Below are 20,409 nucleotides of genomic sequence, written 5' to 3'. Positions count from 1 at the left end.
AAGTTTTTTTTATAATTTGTTTCAGCACAAACTATGATATTGTGTAAAGATCTCAGGTTATGCAGAATGCTGCTGTTGCCAACTAGCAGTGCATGGCAGCAAAATTGTCTGCTTGGGCTGCTGTACATGTTCACATTTTCCAATAGGATGGATGCAGCTCATTATAAAATCCCATACATCCCTAGACTTAAGGAAGGTTGCAAGATATGTCTTCCTTTCCTTAACCAACTTACCTCTGGTGGCATACTTGCCTTTGCCTCTTTAACTGCATTCATTGCAACATCCTGTAGTTTGGGTTTTTGTTTTTACCTCTAATGTACCATGGAATTTAGAGTTGGAAGGGACTCCAAGGGTCATTTAATCCAACCCACTTCAGTACAGGAATCACAGGTAAAGAACCCCTTGCAGTTGGGAACAGTTCTGGAGGTGGCAGCCAGAGAGCTGATTGTGCAGGCCTGCATGTAAGTATCCAAGCAAAATGCAAGGCATCAGTAAGTTAGCCCTAACCCTAACCCTCACAAAGGACAAAACTGCCATTTATAAAGGGAAGATCTCAAGTGGTGAAGGCTACTCCCAACCCCTCCACATGATGCACACTCACAATGTCATGGAGACCTTGGTTTTCTTTGTTTCAGAGAAGAGCAGCAATGAAAGCATGATTTGACATTTTAAATCCTTAACAACAACAAGACACAGTAATTTTGATAACTGTTAATTATCGGTCTGTTTTACCCTGTTGAAGTCAGCAAATTATAAGGGACCCTTTTTTGTATAGCTAGCATTTATTTCAAGGAATTGCCTGTGTTTACAAAGATTGTGTGCCAAATGCACTAATATTTTGTAAACAAAACTTTTTTTTTATTTAAGAGCAGTTACAACATGCAATTAGTATCTCACTGAAAAGCTATTATTATTTTTTTTAGTTTGAGCAGAACTGCTGAAATAAATTAACTGCAAAATGACTTCGTAAGACTGGAGAAATAAACAGTGTGTCCTTCTGTGGAAGTAGCTTTACTATATCCAGGTTTGGCAGTGGTAATATTCCATCATTGTTTTGTGACTGGGGAGTGAAATCCACTGTTCACAGCCCCATGCTGTGTTCTTTAGTTGCACGTTCAATATTTTGCAAGTGTACACCTAAAAGTATGACAAGCAGGCATTTGAAAATGTGTCTGTTCTCTCTACCTGCATTTGTTGCTGTGGGAAGTAGTCCTGTGCCGATTGCTTTTTCCACAAGCACCCCTTTTTGTGCAGCATAATTTGGGCCCCAGATTGGTAACTAGGAATAATCTACTGGATGACAGATTTAGAAGAGAAAATGACAGGACACCATTCATTGTCCCCTGTAGTTCCCAGCCAGACTACTCAAATATATTATCGGTGATCAACAGCCCATCTTGGACAATATTATTTCTATTCCATAGGACTTCAGTTGTAGGTCTCTACTTGCTTGCCGATAGTTTCCCAACCTAAAACACCAGCAACACGGTTTTTGTGGGGGTTGATAAAATGAGTTGCCACCAGTATTCATATTTTGATAACAGTGCTGTGGGTGTCAGCACAAAATGGCTGCCCTGGGCCAATGAGTACCGTCACAAAAAGGCTTTGCCAGCAATAACAGACTACATAACAAAGACACAAACAGGGACCAGATCCTGCAAAAAAATAATAAAAAAAATGAGATGCTAACTTTGTCCCCATATTATAGGACCTCTACAGCATCAGTGGTTCATTCACCTGCTCACCTTTCTATGTGATACAGGACATCAGCTGCCAAACAACTACTCTTTGGCATTCTGTAGGACAAACAGGGCAACCTCTATGCAAAACAACAAATATAACATCAGAAATGGCAGTATCCAGAAAGCAGTAGTAAAACATTTCAATTTAACAAGGTACTCTGTAACTGATCTTAAGGTGGATGTTGAACAAATGAACTTCAAAGAGAAACTCCTTATATGACCCTACTAAATTTCAGTTTATCAGGCCATTCAGTTCCGGATTCCCCTGTTGCTTGAATCCAGATGACATATTTTTATCACACCATACATTAACTAGTTTACCACTGCCCAGATGTCTTTGTTGTCACCACTGTTGGCTTGTTAATTGGTCACATTTATTTATTTATTTATTTATTTAGCTTTTAAGTAACTGTTGCTAATCATTCCTTTGGCATTTCATTTCCTTGACCTCACTTCCATACATTTAACACCTCCCCCCCCAAAAAAAAACACCTTTACCTTCCAGTTTAGGATTACACTTCTTGCATCTGAGGAAGTAGACTGTGGTCCATGCAAGCTTATGCTAGAATTAATTTGTTAGTCTTTAAGCAACAACAGGACTATAACACTGTTACTCCCAAGAAATGCACCCAGATCACCCTGTGCTCTGTTTGGACACAGACACTGGGACACCAGGGATGGGGTCTGGGAAAGCTGGATCTCCTTTTGCTGGTAGATGGAAAATGTGGGAGAAGGAAGCCCCCACAGCCCTATTGTGTAGCAATTCCTTGTCTTCATTTCCAGCCCTATCTCCTGCTCTCTCTCTGTGTGTGTGCACACCCATACTTTCTCACTTGCTTTGCTTGCCAGTGTGCATGCTGGATCACGCTGCCAAGGATTCCCATACTCAGTGAAAAATGCCACTGCTTTTAAGGGGCGATGGAAAACAGTAGATTTTAACAAAATGTTCTTTGTTATTAACAAAAACGTGAGTGACTAGAATCAAGTGAAGCTTGACATTTAATGCATTTTGATCACTATTTGTCAATAGTAAAACAGAACGTCTGTTCATAAAATGGGGTGTAAAATGTGCGTTTTGACGAGGACGATGACTGAGCAAGGTCAATTGATTATTATTTTTCTCTGCAGCTTGTCCAAACAGCTAACTGTGGTTAACAAGTAATCACCCCCCTTTTTTAAAAAAACCCCAAACCCCCAAAACTATTGTTCATGCCAAGTGTCAGTTCAGCTGTTGAATTTTGTGTGTGCGCTTGCTCACGGGCTTGAGTAAAGACAATGGATAAAGAAGAGCATGCTGAAATCTTTCTTCTTCTTCATGAGTGAATTAAATGTGTCAGGCTTGAATAATGGCCTTGTCTGTTTTTCTCTTAGAATGAAGGCTGCCAATGGGGATTATCGAAAAGAGCACAGAGACAGAAGTCGCAGTCCAATAGAACGGGCTGCTGCACCAACAATGAGCCTTCACACCAACCACATATATGCCTCAATCCCAAGCTTACCCATGGATCAACCTCTAGCACTGACCAAAAACAGCATGGATGCTACCCGGTCTGTTAGCATCACTCCTACAATGACGTCAGTGGAACGGCAGCAGGTACTTATGCTGTTCTCCATGATTTCTCCCTCCCTCCCTCCCTCTCTGTGTGTGTATGTATGTCTGTGTCTATGTATTTACCAACTACTTTTTTCCTCAACTTGGTTGTGTTCCTTTGTCTTTGCCTACATCGTTCCCTAGTTCCTCTTCCTGTGAGCACATAAATGCAGATTAAAATGTCACAAATGTTTTGATGGTTGTAAGTCACCCTGACCATAAGGAGATTCAGGGGCAATTGAAACAACAGCAACATATCAATAAATTTCTGAGCGATCTGATTCAGCATGTCCCAATAAATATAGCTTGATAGCAAGTAGAAAATCATTCATACATATTTCCTCCTGTTCAACTCTGTTGAAGTCAGAGGGCCTTTGGACAGCAGAAGAGGCTCCCTGTGGCATTCCCTTCAGTCTTGGAGATCAAAAAAGGAGCAGGCAAAGTTGTTGCCCTTGCTGCCTCTGATCAGACAGTTCTCCTCAGGAGCTGGTTGAAAGCAACAGATCCTCGTTTGCAGGTGATTTCTATCTTTCGAAAGTGATAAGGAGATAAAAACAGATTCTGGATTGCACCACTGCAAGTTTAAGGTGTGGAAATTCCACGATAGAAAGATCTCACATTCAAAAAAGTAAGAAACAACGACCTTCAAACCTCACACGCGTGTAGTGGTGGACGTGGAGACAGAGTGTGCTAGCATTCTCTGCTCTACTGCAGCTTGCATTGCCTTTCAGTCATAGAAAGCTCCCTGCATATTTTACTTCAATGAGTTGTAAGATGTGTTTATTGGAAGGAACCCTTTCCCCACATAATTTCAAACAACTTAAGAGCTCCCATCTACGTACAGTATTTGAATTAAAGTTTGCCAGTATTAGTTTCTTATGGATTATTAGGGGGGGAGATCTTCAAAGGCTCTTAGATACTTACCTTCTATAGCAAGTTTTTAAGATCTGGCTATAACATGACCCTTGGAAAATATCAATTGTTCTCTGGGAAGAAACTGTGAGAGGCATGGAGAAAAAGGTCTGGTATGGCTTGCTGCTCTTTAACATGAGGAGACAGAGATAACTGAAAGCCTGACCTTGACCCAGAATGCAAAAAGCTTTTGAACAGTGAGCAGTCTCTAGGCTATGTAGCAGATGTGTAGAGAGCCCCAGACACCATTTTCCCTTCCTTCTGCTGACTGAGAACTCGGCTTTCCCAGCCTCTACCTGGAGGTTATTATAACTTCCCCCTCTTGGACTTCCTATGTTAGTGTCAAGTAAGCAGGATATTTGGTGCAAGCACCAGCATTTTTTTCTGAAGGCCTGGATGGCTGTTTGTGCTTTAAAAAATAAATAAATTATAGAGGGGCATTTTTAAATTCCTTTAGGAAAATTCCTACCGAATGAAGATAAAACAGTCTTGTTTATACTTCCTTTCCATCAACTTAGTTTTGTGCCAAGCTGTTCTTCACACAATGCTCCCCTCCTGTTTTACTCTACATGGGAAGAAGCACAATAGTTTATAAAGCAAGTGGCATATTGGAAATTGCAACCTATGTGAACTAGAATGATAGCACAGATATGCTTGCTAATGTATTGAGATGATTCTCCTTGTTGATTTACTACAAGCATAATCACACAAGCATTCCTCTTGGAAATTTGGGAATTAAAAAAAAAAGTTTGGAGAACTTCTCACTCAGCATTCTTAAGTGTTTCGTTAACACTTTTATTTTTTATTTGGCACTTCATAGTTGCTCTGAAATCCTTATATACTGTACGTATATATCTGGGATGTGATCTGTACTCTGCCCTGCAAGTGGTTGCGTTATCATTTAGTGTATTATTTTGTATAATCCATTGTACAAAACCAGCTCTTGCTGTTCTGCATACACCACTGCCTCTCTGTAGCCGGTTCTGATGACAGACAAGGAAGGGAGAGGCTCCCATTGACGACATTAGGGCTCTTTGATAAGTCTTACTATTGTTTCTCAGCTTGGCAGCCAACTCTGCCACTCTAAAAGTACATTGGGAACTGTTTTTACTGGATACTTGCGAGGTTATGGCCAGATGGTTAGACGTTTTGTTGTATTTGGAACATGATTGAACTCTTGTCTGAAATTGGATGCTGCTTGCCGATATTATGCTAATCATGTTTTTTTAAGAGAGAGAAAAAGGTTAGCAAGCAGCTCTTTTGCATTGCTTCCATTCATTTCAATGGTGTTGCCTGTACATGGTGAAAGGAGGGTGTCCACAACTGTAATCATGTTACCAAAGCTGTATGGAAATCAGCTATACCACCATACCAACACACTCTCCTCTTGACTGGGGTCATGGGGAAGTGCTTTTCATACCAGCAAGATCCACAACCCTACAGAGGAAGCAGCTAGGTCAACTCGATCCACATAGTTACTATTACAAATGTAATTGGGCTGTTTTCTATTTATTCATCTATATATAGGGTACGCTGTACCTAGTCATTGTGAAGAATACAAAGGATTAAATCAGTGGGACTAAATATTCCTCACTGTTCCTCTCTTTCCTTTGGTAATAAGTATCCTAGGCATGTTTGAATTTGCTGTTGGTTCAGGAAGATGCAAATGGCTTTGTTCTCCATAGAAGCAGAACAAACAGCAGCAACCTGTCGCCTTTGTTTTTAAATTGCTGAAGCCTGACTATCTTTGATCTTGCAGTCAAATATAATCTCTTCTTAGGGTGCTTTGACTGTACTTGCGTTAAACAATGGAATCTCTCTGCTGGTTCCTATGTCATGTGAGGTTTCTGCGGCTAAAGCACATAAAGGATGAAAGGCTTGGCCCCTTTGTGAATGCCCACCTTTTGAGCAGGCTTCTAAACTAATCTCAACGAACCAGGACACTCCAGGTGATGGTCTTGAATTTGGTCCTGGGTTCAACTTCCATGTCAGCTCATTGCTCTTTGGAGTGTCTCGAGCTCTGTTGCCACAGGCTTGTAAAATAAACCCGTGAAATACATACGGTCTGCTTTGAAAAGGTGTGGTTAGCTCTCATTGATGATGAATTAATATTCTTAATCTACCGAAGCATTCTGTCTACCGAAGCGTTCTACTTTTCCTGCGTTGCTGGTTGAGTTGACAGCTCTGGGTCAACACATGTAGCAACTAATGAGAGCTTTGCTACTGACCATCTCTTGCAGGTTCCAAGTGTCAGTTCCCAAACCTACTATGTGCAAGCGTGTAAGGCGCTGGGTGATAATCTGGTTTTCAACATCATGATATATAATCAGTTAAACATTGCAATATTTCAATATATCACAGTATCTGTTATGTTATAGTACTACTGTACCAATTATTTTTTAAATTAGCACATTTTCTCTAAAATTAAACTTGTAGAAGTAACTAGTAGCATAGATATCTAAGTTTCCCTAAAAATTGATTCCATTACTAAACAAGAAAAAAGCAAATTCAGTGTCACACTTTTAGATATTCAAATATCATTCACTATTGAGTCTTAGTTGAATGTATAACATCAGTTTTTGATTGTTAGTTAATTTTCTTTTCTAAACCTGGCCAAAATAGAAAGAATGAATAAAATTTTACAGAACAAAAATTACTAAATGAAATTGATATTTTTTGCAAGGAAAGTTTGCATTTTGGCATTCTCTGGCCATAGAGATGCTCTTTGTATTGAAGAACATCGCCACCCTTGCTGAACCCACTAAGACTAATTTGTGTCATCCCCTATTTCCTCACTTAGTGGTGCCAGGTGAAGCAGATCATTCCACAATGGTAGATAGCAAGGCCACCCCTGCTTATGATCAGAGAAGGAAGTACACCATAAAACCCACTGACAAATACCCCTTCCTCTTGGTTCATGTGGGAACCAATGACACTGAAAGCAATAGCCTCCAGAAGATCAAAAGAGACTATGAGGCTCTGGGCAGGAAATTGAAGCAATTAAATGCACAAATTGTCATCTCATCTGTCCTCCCAGTTGAACGACGTGGCCCAGGGAGAGAAAGAAAAATAGTGGAAGTGAACAGCTGGCTTCGCAAATGGTGTAAACAGGAACGGTTTGGATTCTTAGATCACGGACTGCACTTTCTTGAAGATGGACTTCTGGCAAGCGATGGGCTGCACCTCACAACGGTTGGGAGGAATGTTTTTGCCAAAAATCTCAGAAACCTCATCAGGAGGGCTTTAAACTGACTAATGTGGGGGAGGGAGACAGTGCTCCTGAAGGTAGGAGTCTATCAATTGATGAAGATGATCATCCAAATGTCATAGATCAAATGGAGCAAACAGCACGCAGACCTAGTGGTGGGAGGAAAAAATCCTTAAATAAGAGACACGGGGGAATGATTAATGGACTTCAATGTCTGTACACTAATGCGCAAAGCATGGGAAATAAACAAGATGAGCTTGAGCTCTTGGTACAGCAAACTAAATATGACATAATAGGCATCACTGAAACCTGGTGGGATAAGTCCCACGACTGGAATGTAATAATGGAGGGATACAATCTATTTCAGAGAAACAGACCAGACAAGAAAGGAGGAGGAGTGGCGTTATATGTCAGGGATGTGTATACCTGTGAAGAGATCCAAGATTTAGAACCTCAAAGCCAAAGTGAGAGCATTTGGGTCAAAATTAAGGGAGAGAAGAATAACAGGGACCTCATTGTGGGAGTTTACTATAGATCCCCAAGCCAAACGGAGGACATAGATGATGCCTTCCTGGAACAGATGGCCAAGCATGCAAAAGGAAGGGAGATAGTAGTAATGGGGGACTTCAATTACCCGGATATTTGCTGGATGTCAAACTCAGCCAAGAGCATAAGGTCAAACAGATTCCTCACTGGCCCTGCAGACAACTTCGTTGTCCAGAAAGTGGGAGAAGCAACAAGAGGAACAGCCATTTTAGATCTGGTCCTAACCAATGTTGATGACCTGGTTAGTGGGGTAGAAGTGGAAGGATCATTAGGCGCGAGTGATCATGCTCTTCTGAAGTTTACTATACAGCGGAAAGGAGCAGCCAAGCATACTAGGACTCAATTTCTTGACTTTAAGAAAGCCGACTTCATAAAACTTAGGGAAGTGCTGAGTGAGATCCCATGGACAGTAATACTAAAAGGAAAGGGAGTTCATGGGAGTTTGTTAAGAGGGAGATAGTAAAAGCACAACTTCAGGCAATACCAATGAGACGGAAACATGGAAGGTGCCTAAAGAAGCCAGGGTGGCTATCTAAAGAACTTTTAACTGAGTTAACATTAAAAAAGGATGTGTACAAAAAATGGAAAAGGGGGGAAACCACCAAAGAGGATTTCAAACAAATAGCCAGCATGTGTAGACACAAAGTCAGAAAAGCTAAAGCACAGAATGAACTCAGGCTTGCTAGAGAGGTTAAAAGCAACAAAAAAGGCTTTTATGGGTATGTTCGTAGCAAAAGGAAGAACAAAGAAACAGTGGGGTCACTCAGAGGAGAAGATGGTGAAATGCAAACAGGGGACACAGAAAGGGCTGAACTCCTCAATGCCTTCTTTGCCTCAGTCTTCTCCGATAAAGAAAACAATGCCCGACCTGAAGAAATTGGAGCAAATGATTCAGCAGAGGAAACACAGCCCAGAATAACTAAGGAGATAGTACAAGAATACTTGGCTAGTTTAGATGTATTCAAGTCTCCAGGGCCAGATGAGCTGCATCCAAGAGTATTAAAAGAACTGGCAGATGTGATCTCAGAACCACTGGCAGTCATCTTTGAGAATTCCTGGAGAACAGGCGAAGTCCCGGCAGGCTGGAGGAGGGCAAATGTTGTCCCTATTTTCAAAAAGGGGAAAAGAGAGGACCCAAATAATTACCGCCCAGTCAGTCTGACATCAATACCAGGGAAGATTCTGGAGCAGATCATTAAGCAAACAGTCTGTGAGAACCTAGAAAGGAATACTGTGATCACCAATAGTCAGCATGGATTTCTGAAAAATAAGTCATGTCAGACTAACCTGATCTCGTTTTTTGACAGAATTACAAGCCTGGTAGATGAAGGGAACGCAGTGGATGTAGCCTACCTTGATTTCAGCAAGGCATTTGACAAGGTGCCCCATGATATTCTTGTAAAGAAGCTGGTAAAATGCAGTCTTGACTATGCTACCACTCAGTGGATTTGTAACTGGCTGACTGACCGAACCCAAAGGGTGCTCATCAATGGTTCCTCTTCAACCTGGAGAAGAGTGACTAGTGGGGTGCCACAGGGTTCTGTCTTGGGCCCGGTCTTATTCAACATCTTTATCAACGACTTGGATGATGGACTCAAGGGCATCCTGATCAAATTTGCAGATGACACCAAACTGGGAGGGGTGGCTAACACCCCAGAGGACAGGATCACACTTCAAAACGACCTTGACAGATTAGAGAACTGGGCCAAAACAAACAAGGTGAATTTTAATAGGGAGAAATGTAAAGTATTGCACTTGGGCAAAAAAAATGAGAGGCACAAATACAAGATGGGTGACACCTGGCTTGAGAGCAGTACATGTGAAAAGGATCTAGGAGTCTTGGTTGACCACAAACTTGACATGAGCCAACAGTGTGACGCGGCAGCTAAAAAAGCCAATGCAATTCTGGGCTGCATCAATAGGAGTATAGCATCTAGATCAAGGGAAGTAATAGTGCCACTGTATTCTGCTCTGGTCAGACCTCACCTGGAGTACTGTGTCCAGTTCTGGGCACCACAGTTCAAGAAGGACACTGACAAACTGGAACGTGTCCAGAGGAGGGCAACCAAAATGGTCAAAGGCCTGGAAACGATGCCTTATGAAGAACGGCTAAGGGAGCTGGGCATGTTTAGCCTGGAGAAGAGGAGGTTAAGGGGTGATATGATAGCCATGTTCAAATATATAAAAGGATGTCACATAGAGGAGGGAGAAAGGTTGTTTTCTGCTGCTCCAGAGAAGCGGACACGGAGCAATGGTTCCAAACTACAAGAAAAAAGATTCCACCTAAACATTAGGAAGAACTTCCTGACAGTAAGAGCTGTTCGACAGTGGAATTTGCTGCCAAGGAGTGTGGTGGAGTCTCCTTCTTTGGAGGTCTTTAAGCAGAGGCTTGACAACCATATGTCAGGAGTGCTCTGATGGTGTTTCCTGCTTGGCAGGGGGTTGGACTCAATGGCCCTTGTGGTCTCTTCCAACTCTATGATTCTATGATTCTATGATGAGGCTGTCACCAAAACCAGCAATGCGTGTTCCTACTTACAGGTGTCCAGATATCCTTATACTGTGCTTGCTTGTACTTGCCAGCCAAATGTTTGGGTGGAAAGAGTTGTAGGATAAAGTGGCCCAGAAATGCGTAAGTAGAACTAGGTCCCACGAAGGGGGAATAGACAGGCACGGGATTGCTAGCATTGGCAGCAGCCAAGTTCTTTTCTATCTTCCTGTTTTGTCCTTAGGCAGCATAGTTCTTAAGTTATGGCTTTGGACTAGCTACAGTTTGTGCCACTATGGCAGTTGTCTGGTTTGAGCATTCTTCCCTGCTTGTGGTGAGGATGGCAGGCAAGAGAAAGGGAGGGGTAGACCTAGGGGAAGGTCTTTGAGAAGACCCCCCCCCCCTTCTTCTCTCTTTGTCTCATGTAGGACCAGTTCATAAACTGAATTTCCCCTCTTTCAGTGAGTAGTCTTTCAACCTTCTTTGGGGTATACAGATGTTGTGCGTAGGTGTATTGTGTCAACTGGATGATCATGGTTGTGCCCAGTACCAGTTCTGCATTAGCAGCAGCAGCAGCAGCAGCAGCAGCAGCTGAAGTCACAGCAATTGCTGCCAGCCATCTTTGGGATAAGCCCATTTCACACTTAGTGACATGCACTATCTACAGTCCCAAAACAACATGCAGATTCTTCATGCTTAATAGCAGAACATGGTCGCATAATTTTTTTTTCATCCTCTTTCTTTCACCTCCCTGGTCGATATATAGAACTTTTAAATTGTTTTTATTGCAAATTTATTAAAGAAAAGAGAGAAAAGAAGCAGGGAAAGCAGAAAACCTCCCCAGCTTAGCTCACAATACAATAACCACCAATATATCCACCTTAGTCTACACATAAGGCTCGGTATATGCCCTCCCAATGTCCAAACAGGTAGCCAAATTAAGTTGATGCTTATAAAGTGTTCAAATGTGGCAAGAGTGTTAAGGTCTTTAGAGCATTGTGTAATAGATAGTGGGTGCTTATCTTTCAGGGCTTGAAATAGAAGGACGAGATTCAACTAAGTTGTTGCATGCAGGGAATGAGGTCCACTTGTGCTACAAGGTTTTCCCTATCCCCTAAATCTGCTCTGGAGGGCTGGGGGAAATGGAAGAACAGGTTAGGGGGAGTTCCTGTTGCGTGAATGCATCTTGTTGCTGTGTACATACCCTTAGCACTACACTGAATTCCATCCTAAATCCCTTGGTGACCGTAAAGGCTTGCAAAATCCATTTCTGTTGTCCTGCCATTAATCCCCATACTACAGGAGTATTTTGAATTTGCAGATCTTCAACACTTGAGTGCTTTCCAAATTTAGTGTGCGTGAACTTTGTGTGTTGTACTAAATAAAAAGCTGTTTATTGATACCAGATATTTTTGGCTTTCTCATTTTGCTGCTTATGCTCACTAGCAGCTACCATTTTATTTGTTGTATGTGCCTTGTTCTGCTGGAAAAATGAACAACTCTTCATTTTACTTAGAGGCATAACTGTGCTTATTGATTGTGTTTTTCTCTGCCCCTCAGAACCGTCCATCTGTAATCACATGTGCCTCTGCAATCAATCGTAACTGTAATCTATCTCATTGTCCAATCGCGCACAGTGGATGTGGAACTGCTATGCCAGCGAGTTACCGGAGACCATCTAGCAGTAAGTAATACTGCTGCATTTCTAGTTTTCCTTCTGAGGACTTGAAAGCTTCATGTGGCCATCAAATAACTCTTAACATGTGCAACAAATTAAGAGTAGAGCGGGATATTTATTTTATTTCAAGGGAGAGGGTATACTAGGGTCAAATTAAATCTGTAATTGTGTGCTGGAATAGAAATTTTATTGGGATCTTCCTCCCTGTCTTTTGGCAGCAGAAAGCTTGATTCATGCCAGAATTTACGAGCAAATGTAACGGATGGAGAAAATCAAGGCCCACCCCCAAACATTTTTTGTACTTTCTGTGCTTGGAAAATGTAGACCTGGTGTTGCTTCAGCATTGTTTTGAGCATATTTTCTTAAGTCCAATTGTGAGTCTTACTGTTGCTATCTTCTGTAGCATTACATATGGAACTGTAGTGCTAACTCAACTAAGAGTGTGTTCTTGCATAAAACACACAAGTAGGGGAGCATCCTTGTCTCCTCTTGGGTTGCATCCAGAGCAGGTTAGTCATGCACAGTACTGCTGAAATGAGAGACCTAAGTTTTCCGACTGATTTCAACTGGACCTAAACGTGACTCATCTGCTCTGGTACCCTTGACCTTGAGATTATATGACAGTATCAGTTAAATAGGGGCCAGACACAAATTATATATTAGAGACAACATGCAAATTATGACTTTTTCTAGAAGAAAGTGAACAAGAGGGAACAGAAACCTGAAGACAAGGATTGGGTGTAGTAAATGTCATTCTCCTATTTTTTAAACCCACATACTGTAATTTTCTGGTTTCAATAATTTTTTATTTATTTTTTCTGACATTAGCAACATTTTGTTGATACGACAATTTTACAGGAGCGCATTTCAGCAAGTGTGCAAACAAAGGTATTGCATAGCTGCAAAATGTAGCTGGCCATGTTGCACTGCATCTTGCGTATTGAAATGGAACCGTTTTCATGTACACCTTTTCAAAAATCCCTTCAAATATAAATGCATCTCTTTTGTTTTGCTCTTCCTTGGGAATGAGAATTTATATCTCCATTGGATATACCCAAATGAGTTTTAAAGGAAGAAAACCTATTAGAAAGCTTATTGTATTGGGGATCCACTTCCAAATGGTACAAAAGAAATGATGGGCAGTATTCAGAAGCATAATAATTTCTGTTTGCACAATGGGACTTCCCATGCCCTTCTTACATTTTCTCCAGAACAAAGGGTGGGGGAGGATGTTCCATTGCATAAGCAGAAACCCTTGTGCTGATGGAATGTTCACTTTGTGCTAGGCTATATACAACTCTATGGGATGAACCTTTTTCCTTTTCAGATATCTAGTCTCTTGTTTTAGAAGCCTCTTTTCTGTGTGATATACTGTTTCTTATTCTTTTTGCTACTTAACCTGTAAAGAACAGATGCTTTAAGTATTACAAATATATTAATTTGAAATGGTAGGTTAGGACTTTATTTGCAAGGGATGTCATTTTATGCATTTTTAAAGGTCGCTGCATGAAAAAACTGCAAGTGTTTTTGCTCACATGGGTAAGCATGGGCTTCTTACTCGTCTTTCTCCCCCACCCCTTCATTTCCCCCTTTAGCTACCACTGCCTGTGATCCAGTGGTGGAAGAGCACTTCCGCAGGAGCCTTGGCAAAAATTACAAGGAGCCAGAGCCAGTGACAAACTCTGTATCCATCACTGGATCAGTCGATGACCACTTTACCAAAGCACTTGGAGAAACGTGGCTTCAGATCAAAGCTGCAAAGGATGGCGTGTCCAGTAGTCCTGAGTCTGCCTCTAGAAGGGGCCAGTCATCTTCTCCTCCTTCCTCCCACATGGTCAATCATAATCATTCCCCTTCTGTAGTCTCATGAAGAGAGGACCACAGTTTCTTCATCTGAAACATCAGTTTGCATGGTTTGAATGAGCTTGGAGCAGTGCTCAAATTGAAATAGTGTTTGGGAGGGAGGATATGAGAGATTAGTTTCAAACACATTTTGTGTTTATTTGCTTGGGGTTTTTTTTTTATACGTGTGCCCTTATAAGATGATAGCAGGAACTATTTGACTTAAGAAATAAATTTTATGATGTAGCACTCTTTTTTTTCCCTGCCTCAGTTACCAAAGAAACCTCTGATGCAAATCTGCTGCCCCCTTAAAAACAAACAAACCAACCAACCACAGAAGGAAGTTAATGGGCAAAAGTAAAATAAAGTAATAACTTTTTAAAAAGCCATTCTGTACAGTTGGTTGACCCAAATGCTGTGTGCTTTTGGTTAGCTTCTTGAGAGTAGAATTTTGTCTGGGTTTTGCTTCCATTGCTTTTGTTTCCCTTGTGAAGTAACTTTGTATGTATATACTTGAAAAGAACTGTCATGTATGATTTGCACTATTGGAGGAGGTCTAGAGTTGCATAGCAACTTCGTGCACGATGCTTATATTCTGAGGGCAAACTGCTTTGAAAAAAAAAAGTCTAAAGATGATGTTTCTGTCTCTCTTTAAAGCAAGAAAGCAAAATTTGCTTAGGAAGGGGAAGTCTCATACAGGTTATAGGTCTTTCTCTCTATTAGATTTCAGATGCTTAATGCTTGCAACTGGACTGCATAATTGACCGATTCATGGGCATTTTAAATGTTTCTTAACACTGCAGTTTGTAAGAATAGAGCTGAGGTCAGAGGGTTCAATAGTGCTTAAAGATGCATGTTTTATGAAAAAAATAGCTGGTATCTATTAATGTATAGACAGTAAGAAATATAATACTTATTAGCCTTCGTTGAGAACTAGTTTTATTTTTATTTTTCAGTAACAGTCCTAGATAGACTTACTGCTGGTACAGTTGTACTCTGATATTTGTATTTGATATTCACTTTAGTAGCAGCCAGCAACCATGGACAGCCTCAGGTCAGGCCTCAAATTAAGCAGTTTATAGTATATATACAATGCTATGGGGTACTTGATGCTATAGTTTCTTTCATTACTGAATGATTTAAAATCTGCATCATCATCTGCTTCATACACAGTTAGTTATGAAAATCTAAAGAATATCTATGAAAGCTACCAGTTGGAGAAAACTGCTATCTTGCTAAATATTTTTACCAGGACAAGATTGCCTTTCACAATCTTATTTTTGAGGCTGCTTATAAACCTAGGCCAAGGCACCAGTACATTCCTCGATTTAAAAAGAAAACGAAAACACGGTTATAAATGTGTTACTTGCATTTATTTCATTTGCTATATTAATAGCCACTAACTAGGTAATAGAGGCAGGCATAAAGAACAGACTTGTGTTAGTAGTAATGAGCTTCTCAGTTTTTTGTTAAATGCAGCGGCCCACCCACTCCTTAGCCACACCCACACATTCCACCAATCCCCAGTACAGTCACAACGAGGGCTTTTTATATTGGGTTATCTGACAAGACTGGCTGTATTGAGAGTTTATGAATAGGTGAAAGACAGAACTGCATGTGATGTATTCTGGGCTGTGTTACAGTATTGGGTCCATACTGGCTTTTACATTTGTTTAAAATAGTAAAGCTATTCAATATGAAAAAGGCATAGGTGGTCAAGACGCATAAGATAACTTGTTTTGTTTCTGTTGTTCCATATTAAGTGTGACTGCCTATTTTTATTTTTTATTTTTGAAAAAGCAGGAAAAGGACCCTTGCCACCCATTTCACTATCTTCATACTGGGTATTCAGTGCTCTATCTGCTTTGGCATTTGGTACCCTACTCCCCGTAAGGAAATTGGAGAAAAAAGAACACACTTTTTTATATAGGTAACTTTAAGACCATCATTACGCTGTGCGTAAAGAATGTACAGAGAAATTTGTAGGTATTTTTTGAGGAACAATTAATTTGTTAATGATATGTAGCTATTTAATTTTTCCCTTTCCTTTACTGTAATCATTCTCTCTTTTTTTGTCTGTTTGGAGAAAAAAGTTGATCTTTTTTTGTTTGTAGATGTCTGTAATACAGTAAAAGTGCAGGAACACAGTTATTCTATGAGAACACTGCATTAGCAATTAATAGCCACTAGTGTGTTATTGCTACAGGCTACTGAGCGGTCTAACAGGAAAGTACTAATGACTGTAGGTGGACTCTGAGATATGTAACTCCTTTGACATTTCGTTTAAGCACACTATTACAGTATCAAGTTTACCTATCTGTGATAGGTAAATGGATTTGTGGTGGGGCAAAGATTGGCGCCTCATCTTAAATACACAATACTTGGAAGTAAACTCTGCTGATTTTGGCGGAGCATACTTCCAAGTAACTGTGCTTAGGATTATAGGCTCAGTGAGATGTGTTGTCTCCTGTATAATCATTTGGAAATAAAGACTCTATGGGAAACATAATTACTCTGAGAAAGCCAAAGGGGTTGGGGTAGAAAGAGGCAGAGGGAGAGTAACCTCACTGTTACATGAAGTTTTTTTCACAGAGCCACATTATCTACAGTTCAGCTTGAACAATGCTCTCCGTGTTTGTAAATCTGTAATATATCATTCTTTTGTGGCCTTGTTTCACCTGGAGATTTTAAAAAAAGGTTTGGCAGGCCATCTTTTTTGTACTTAAAAGTAGCCTTAATGAACAATAAAGTGCTCTTAAATCTCACATATTTGTAAGCATGTGGTATTTTTTTAAATAAAAAAACTGGTAAGAGATTTCACATGTCCACCACCACTCTGTGCTAAAATGTCATAATCCCTAAGCAAGCAAAGATGGACATAGTGTGCCTCTGTTGGCACAGTACTGGTTTGTGTTGGTTCACTGGTTGTGAATATTTATTGGGCCTTCATTTAAACATTCCACAGGATACTGGACACAATGTGGGGAGAACCCTTTCTTAACAATGGTGCAGATAAACTTTCCCTAGCAGTTTTGGATTACAACTCCCACCAGCCTCAGCTAGCATGGCCAATGGGCAGGGATGATGGGAATTGTGGTCCCCCATATCTGGAGCCCACCAGGCTGAGGAGGCCTGATCTAGCTTCTTAATCATATCCAGCTGTTGTGCTTGCAACAGAGATTTACAGTTACTATTACAGTACTGTATTGTGTTAGCAATGAGAAAAGCTTCATCAGGTGTTTGTTCAATGTAAGCAACAAAAAAGATCATCTTATCTTATGCTTTCTCATATTAGCAAAAGATGCACAATTGCTAGTAATAGCTGCCTGTGACCCCCTCTATTTTTATTTGAACACTTTTCGAAACTGCTGTGATAGCTGTGGCTTTGTATATGCGCTTCACAGAACACATTTTCCAGACAGACAATCCCATGTAACAGGACTGTTTCAAATACTGAAATGGCTTTCTCTTAATCACTCCATAGCCAATTCTTACCCTCATCCACAGACTATACTTTCTTTGCTCTTGCTGTTTCTCCTAAATGGAAAGCTTCAGGAATCCAGGTGACAAAAGGTTTCCTGCTATACTTTTTCCTCTTCATAACAACCTTACCCCAATCCTTAAATCTAAACCACAAAGCCGCAGGCCACAAGTGTTCAAGCTATTGAGTAAAACCTGCAAAAGGAAGCCAGTCTACCTGTTGGAAACTAGTTTATTTATTTCCAAACTAATGTTCTTGTTGAAATACCTTGTGACACAAGAGTTTGTTTCCCTTGAAATTTAGGAACTTTCCTACAGAAGGTAATTAGAATATAATTTTCTTTTCAGATTCTAATTATTTAGAAAGATGCGCAATAAGCTGAGGTTTATTGAAGTGAAGAACCCTACATGCATGCACATGTATTTTACCAGTATATAAACTGGCATAGAAGTACTGGGGAAATGGTCTAACAAAATACCACATAGGACCTTTCAGGGAACAGGCTTAAGCGTATCTTGCTAGTCCACCTCTCCCTGCTGCATTTCTTCAGAGGCCTAGTTTCTCAGGTAGGATAAGCATGTGTCTGGATTCCACTGCTTCCATTATAGGTACAAACTTACCAGATAGAATGATCTGCCATAGGGTACAATAAACAACATGTTAGAAGAAAGACCTCCAATCCAGGTACACAACTTCATCTACCATTTGTGAGAACTAGGGACTGAGGGAGAGGGTTTTGCAAGAGAAAATGGCAAAACTGCATTATTCTTTCTTTTCCTACCTCCTTCCACCTTTTTGGTGCAAATATAAGAAACAGTAAGGACAAAAGGGGAACATGAAGGATCCATTTCCTCAAACACTCCTTTTCTACTCAGAATGCCATATATCTGGCAAATAATTATTTTTGCTTTTATCCATCTGGCAAAACATGCCCCTTTCTTCCCCTGACTCAAATTGGCTAACTTTTATGATTGGTTGCCAGCCTTGATGCCTTGACCTTCCGTAGCTGTGTCCTGAACATTTGGTTAACTGTCTGCTTTGAATGCACGCTATAAAAAAGATGAAGCATATGGGATAACAGCACCTCTACACCACAGACTCAAAAGCATAAACAACAGTATTGCAGATGACCCAAAGAACATGAAGATGAGAGTACAAATCAGTACAGAATCATTTTGTTTTGAGACTCCTTAGACTTGTTGCAAGCTATCAAGGATCCATTTCTTGCAGAACATGATCTTCCAACTTTTCACCAACACAATCAGGAGGCCACTTCATAACAATACTCTTCTAGAATTTCACAATTCACTGACAGTTGTATCACTTTGACTGAGTATTCATATCCAGCTAACAGATTTCTCTGTTAGCTGCACAGGCGTGGGAGGAATTCTAAACAGAGATTTTGGGTGCTCACATAGAACTGAGGTGGAAAAATAGCATTTCTCCTACAATAGGCTACTTTTAATTTATGACAAAGCTGTTACTCAGTTCAAGAAAGAAAGAGCACACTGCATCCGATTAACACAAGATCATTTCAGCCCTTCTCGTGATGGATGACGGGCTACACTCACTGTACATTGTTGGTCTGTTACTAAAACTGTCACATTGATTTTGATATAAAGCACCCTTCATAAGGGACATTTGTCATTTCATTTTCATGCTTCCCACATTTCTTATTTTAAAAAGCCCTTGCCTCTGCACGCCCTGTTCTTTTTACATTCCCTTACTCTGGTTCTACAGACATGTGATGCAGAATGTAGCTACTGACCTTTCCTCTCATGTGATCGTAATTTTGATACAAAAGCAACTGTCTAGCATACCCAGTATACAAGGAAGACCGCGGAGGACTTGAAGCAGGCTGATGTTATTAAGAGGTAAGGTTGCCATGGGAACAACATACTTCAACAGAGCTCTACTCCAGATATAGGGAACCTTTGGCCCTCAAGATATTGAACTACAACTCCCATCAGCCCTGCCCTGCATGGCCCATGGTCAAGCCTGATGGGAGTTGCATTTTTATTTATTTTATACAATATACCACTTGTCTGAGGTGGGTTTTTTTTTTTACCAAGTTGTATTCCAGTAACATCAGGAAGACCAGCAGATCCCTACTGCTGCTCTGTATTCAGGCTCACAGTGGTAGTGGCCAAACACTCACCAGACACATATAAATATGCATTCTTGATACTCTTATGTTTGCAGTGGTGACTGCTGTTATAATGGAATACAAGAATGCTAAAAATGTGTCCTCATTTCAGTGATCCTTCCAAAGCAAACAAAAAACCCAAAACTTAGCAACCCAAAACAATTAAGACTGAAACCTCGTAATCTGGTGAACTGGGTTCGCGTCTCCGCTCCTCCACATGCAGCTGCTGGGTGACCTTGGGCCAGTCACATTTCTCTGAAGTCTCTCAGTCCCACTCACCTCACAGAGTGTTTGTTGTGGGGGAGGAAGGGAAAGGAGAATGTTAGCCGGTTTGAGACTTCTTCGGGTAGTGATAAAGCAGGATAGCAAATCCAAACTCCTCCTCCTCCTCCTCATGACTACCAACAAACAGAACCTGGAATGATGGTGAATTGGCCAAAGTGAAAAGAACCATGCTCAGGCTGTTGGGGCAGACAGCGGCCTTCATCTGCATCCAACTGATGTTCCCTAAGTGCCCAACTTTACTTTCTTATTAAAAACTGGTTTACATTCACTCCTACAGAGAAGAAAAGGGTCACTCTTACTTGAGATGGGAGGAAAGTACATCTCTATAAAAGCAGTTTTGATATTTGTAGACGCGGAGAAAGCCTTTGACAACATTTCTTGGAGCTTCATGAAGAAAAATCTTCAGGGGGTGGGGGTTGGTCAAGGTTTTGAAAATGGTATAGGTGCAATTTATTCAGAACAAAAGGCTAAATTGATAGTTAATAATGTG

The 20,409-nt window shown here is 40.7% G+C and overlaps 1 protein-coding gene across 3 annotated transcripts in view; it reads left to right on the top strand.

Annotated features, from left to right (window-relative positions):
• VGLL4 (vestigial like family member 4) overlaps nucleotides 1-16,772 on the top strand; it is a 102,597-nt gene extending 85,825 nt beyond the window's left edge. For all 3 annotated transcript variants that reach the window (XM_079967341.1, XM_079967340.1, XM_079967342.1), the window contains 3 exons: nucleotides 3,114-3,336; nucleotides 12,048-12,171; nucleotides 13,761-16,772. In XM_079967341.1, the coding sequence (XP_079823467.1) occupies nucleotides 3,114-3,336; nucleotides 12,048-12,171; nucleotides 13,761-14,035 (622 nt within the window). In that variant the 3' untranslated portion in view covers nucleotides 14,036-16,772. The remainder of the gene's footprint in view (nucleotides 1-3,113; nucleotides 3,337-12,047; nucleotides 12,172-13,760) is intronic.
• Nucleotides 16,773-20,409: the final 3,637 nt, after the last annotated feature.

This window comes from Podarcis cretensis (assembly GCF_951804945.1).
Source record: "Podarcis cretensis genome assembly, chromosome: 2".
Classification (NCBI taxonomy): domain Eukaryota; kingdom Metazoa; phylum Chordata; class Lepidosauria; order Squamata; family Lacertidae; genus Podarcis; species Podarcis cretensis.
This window is presented reverse-complemented; position numbering and strand designations above follow the sequence as displayed.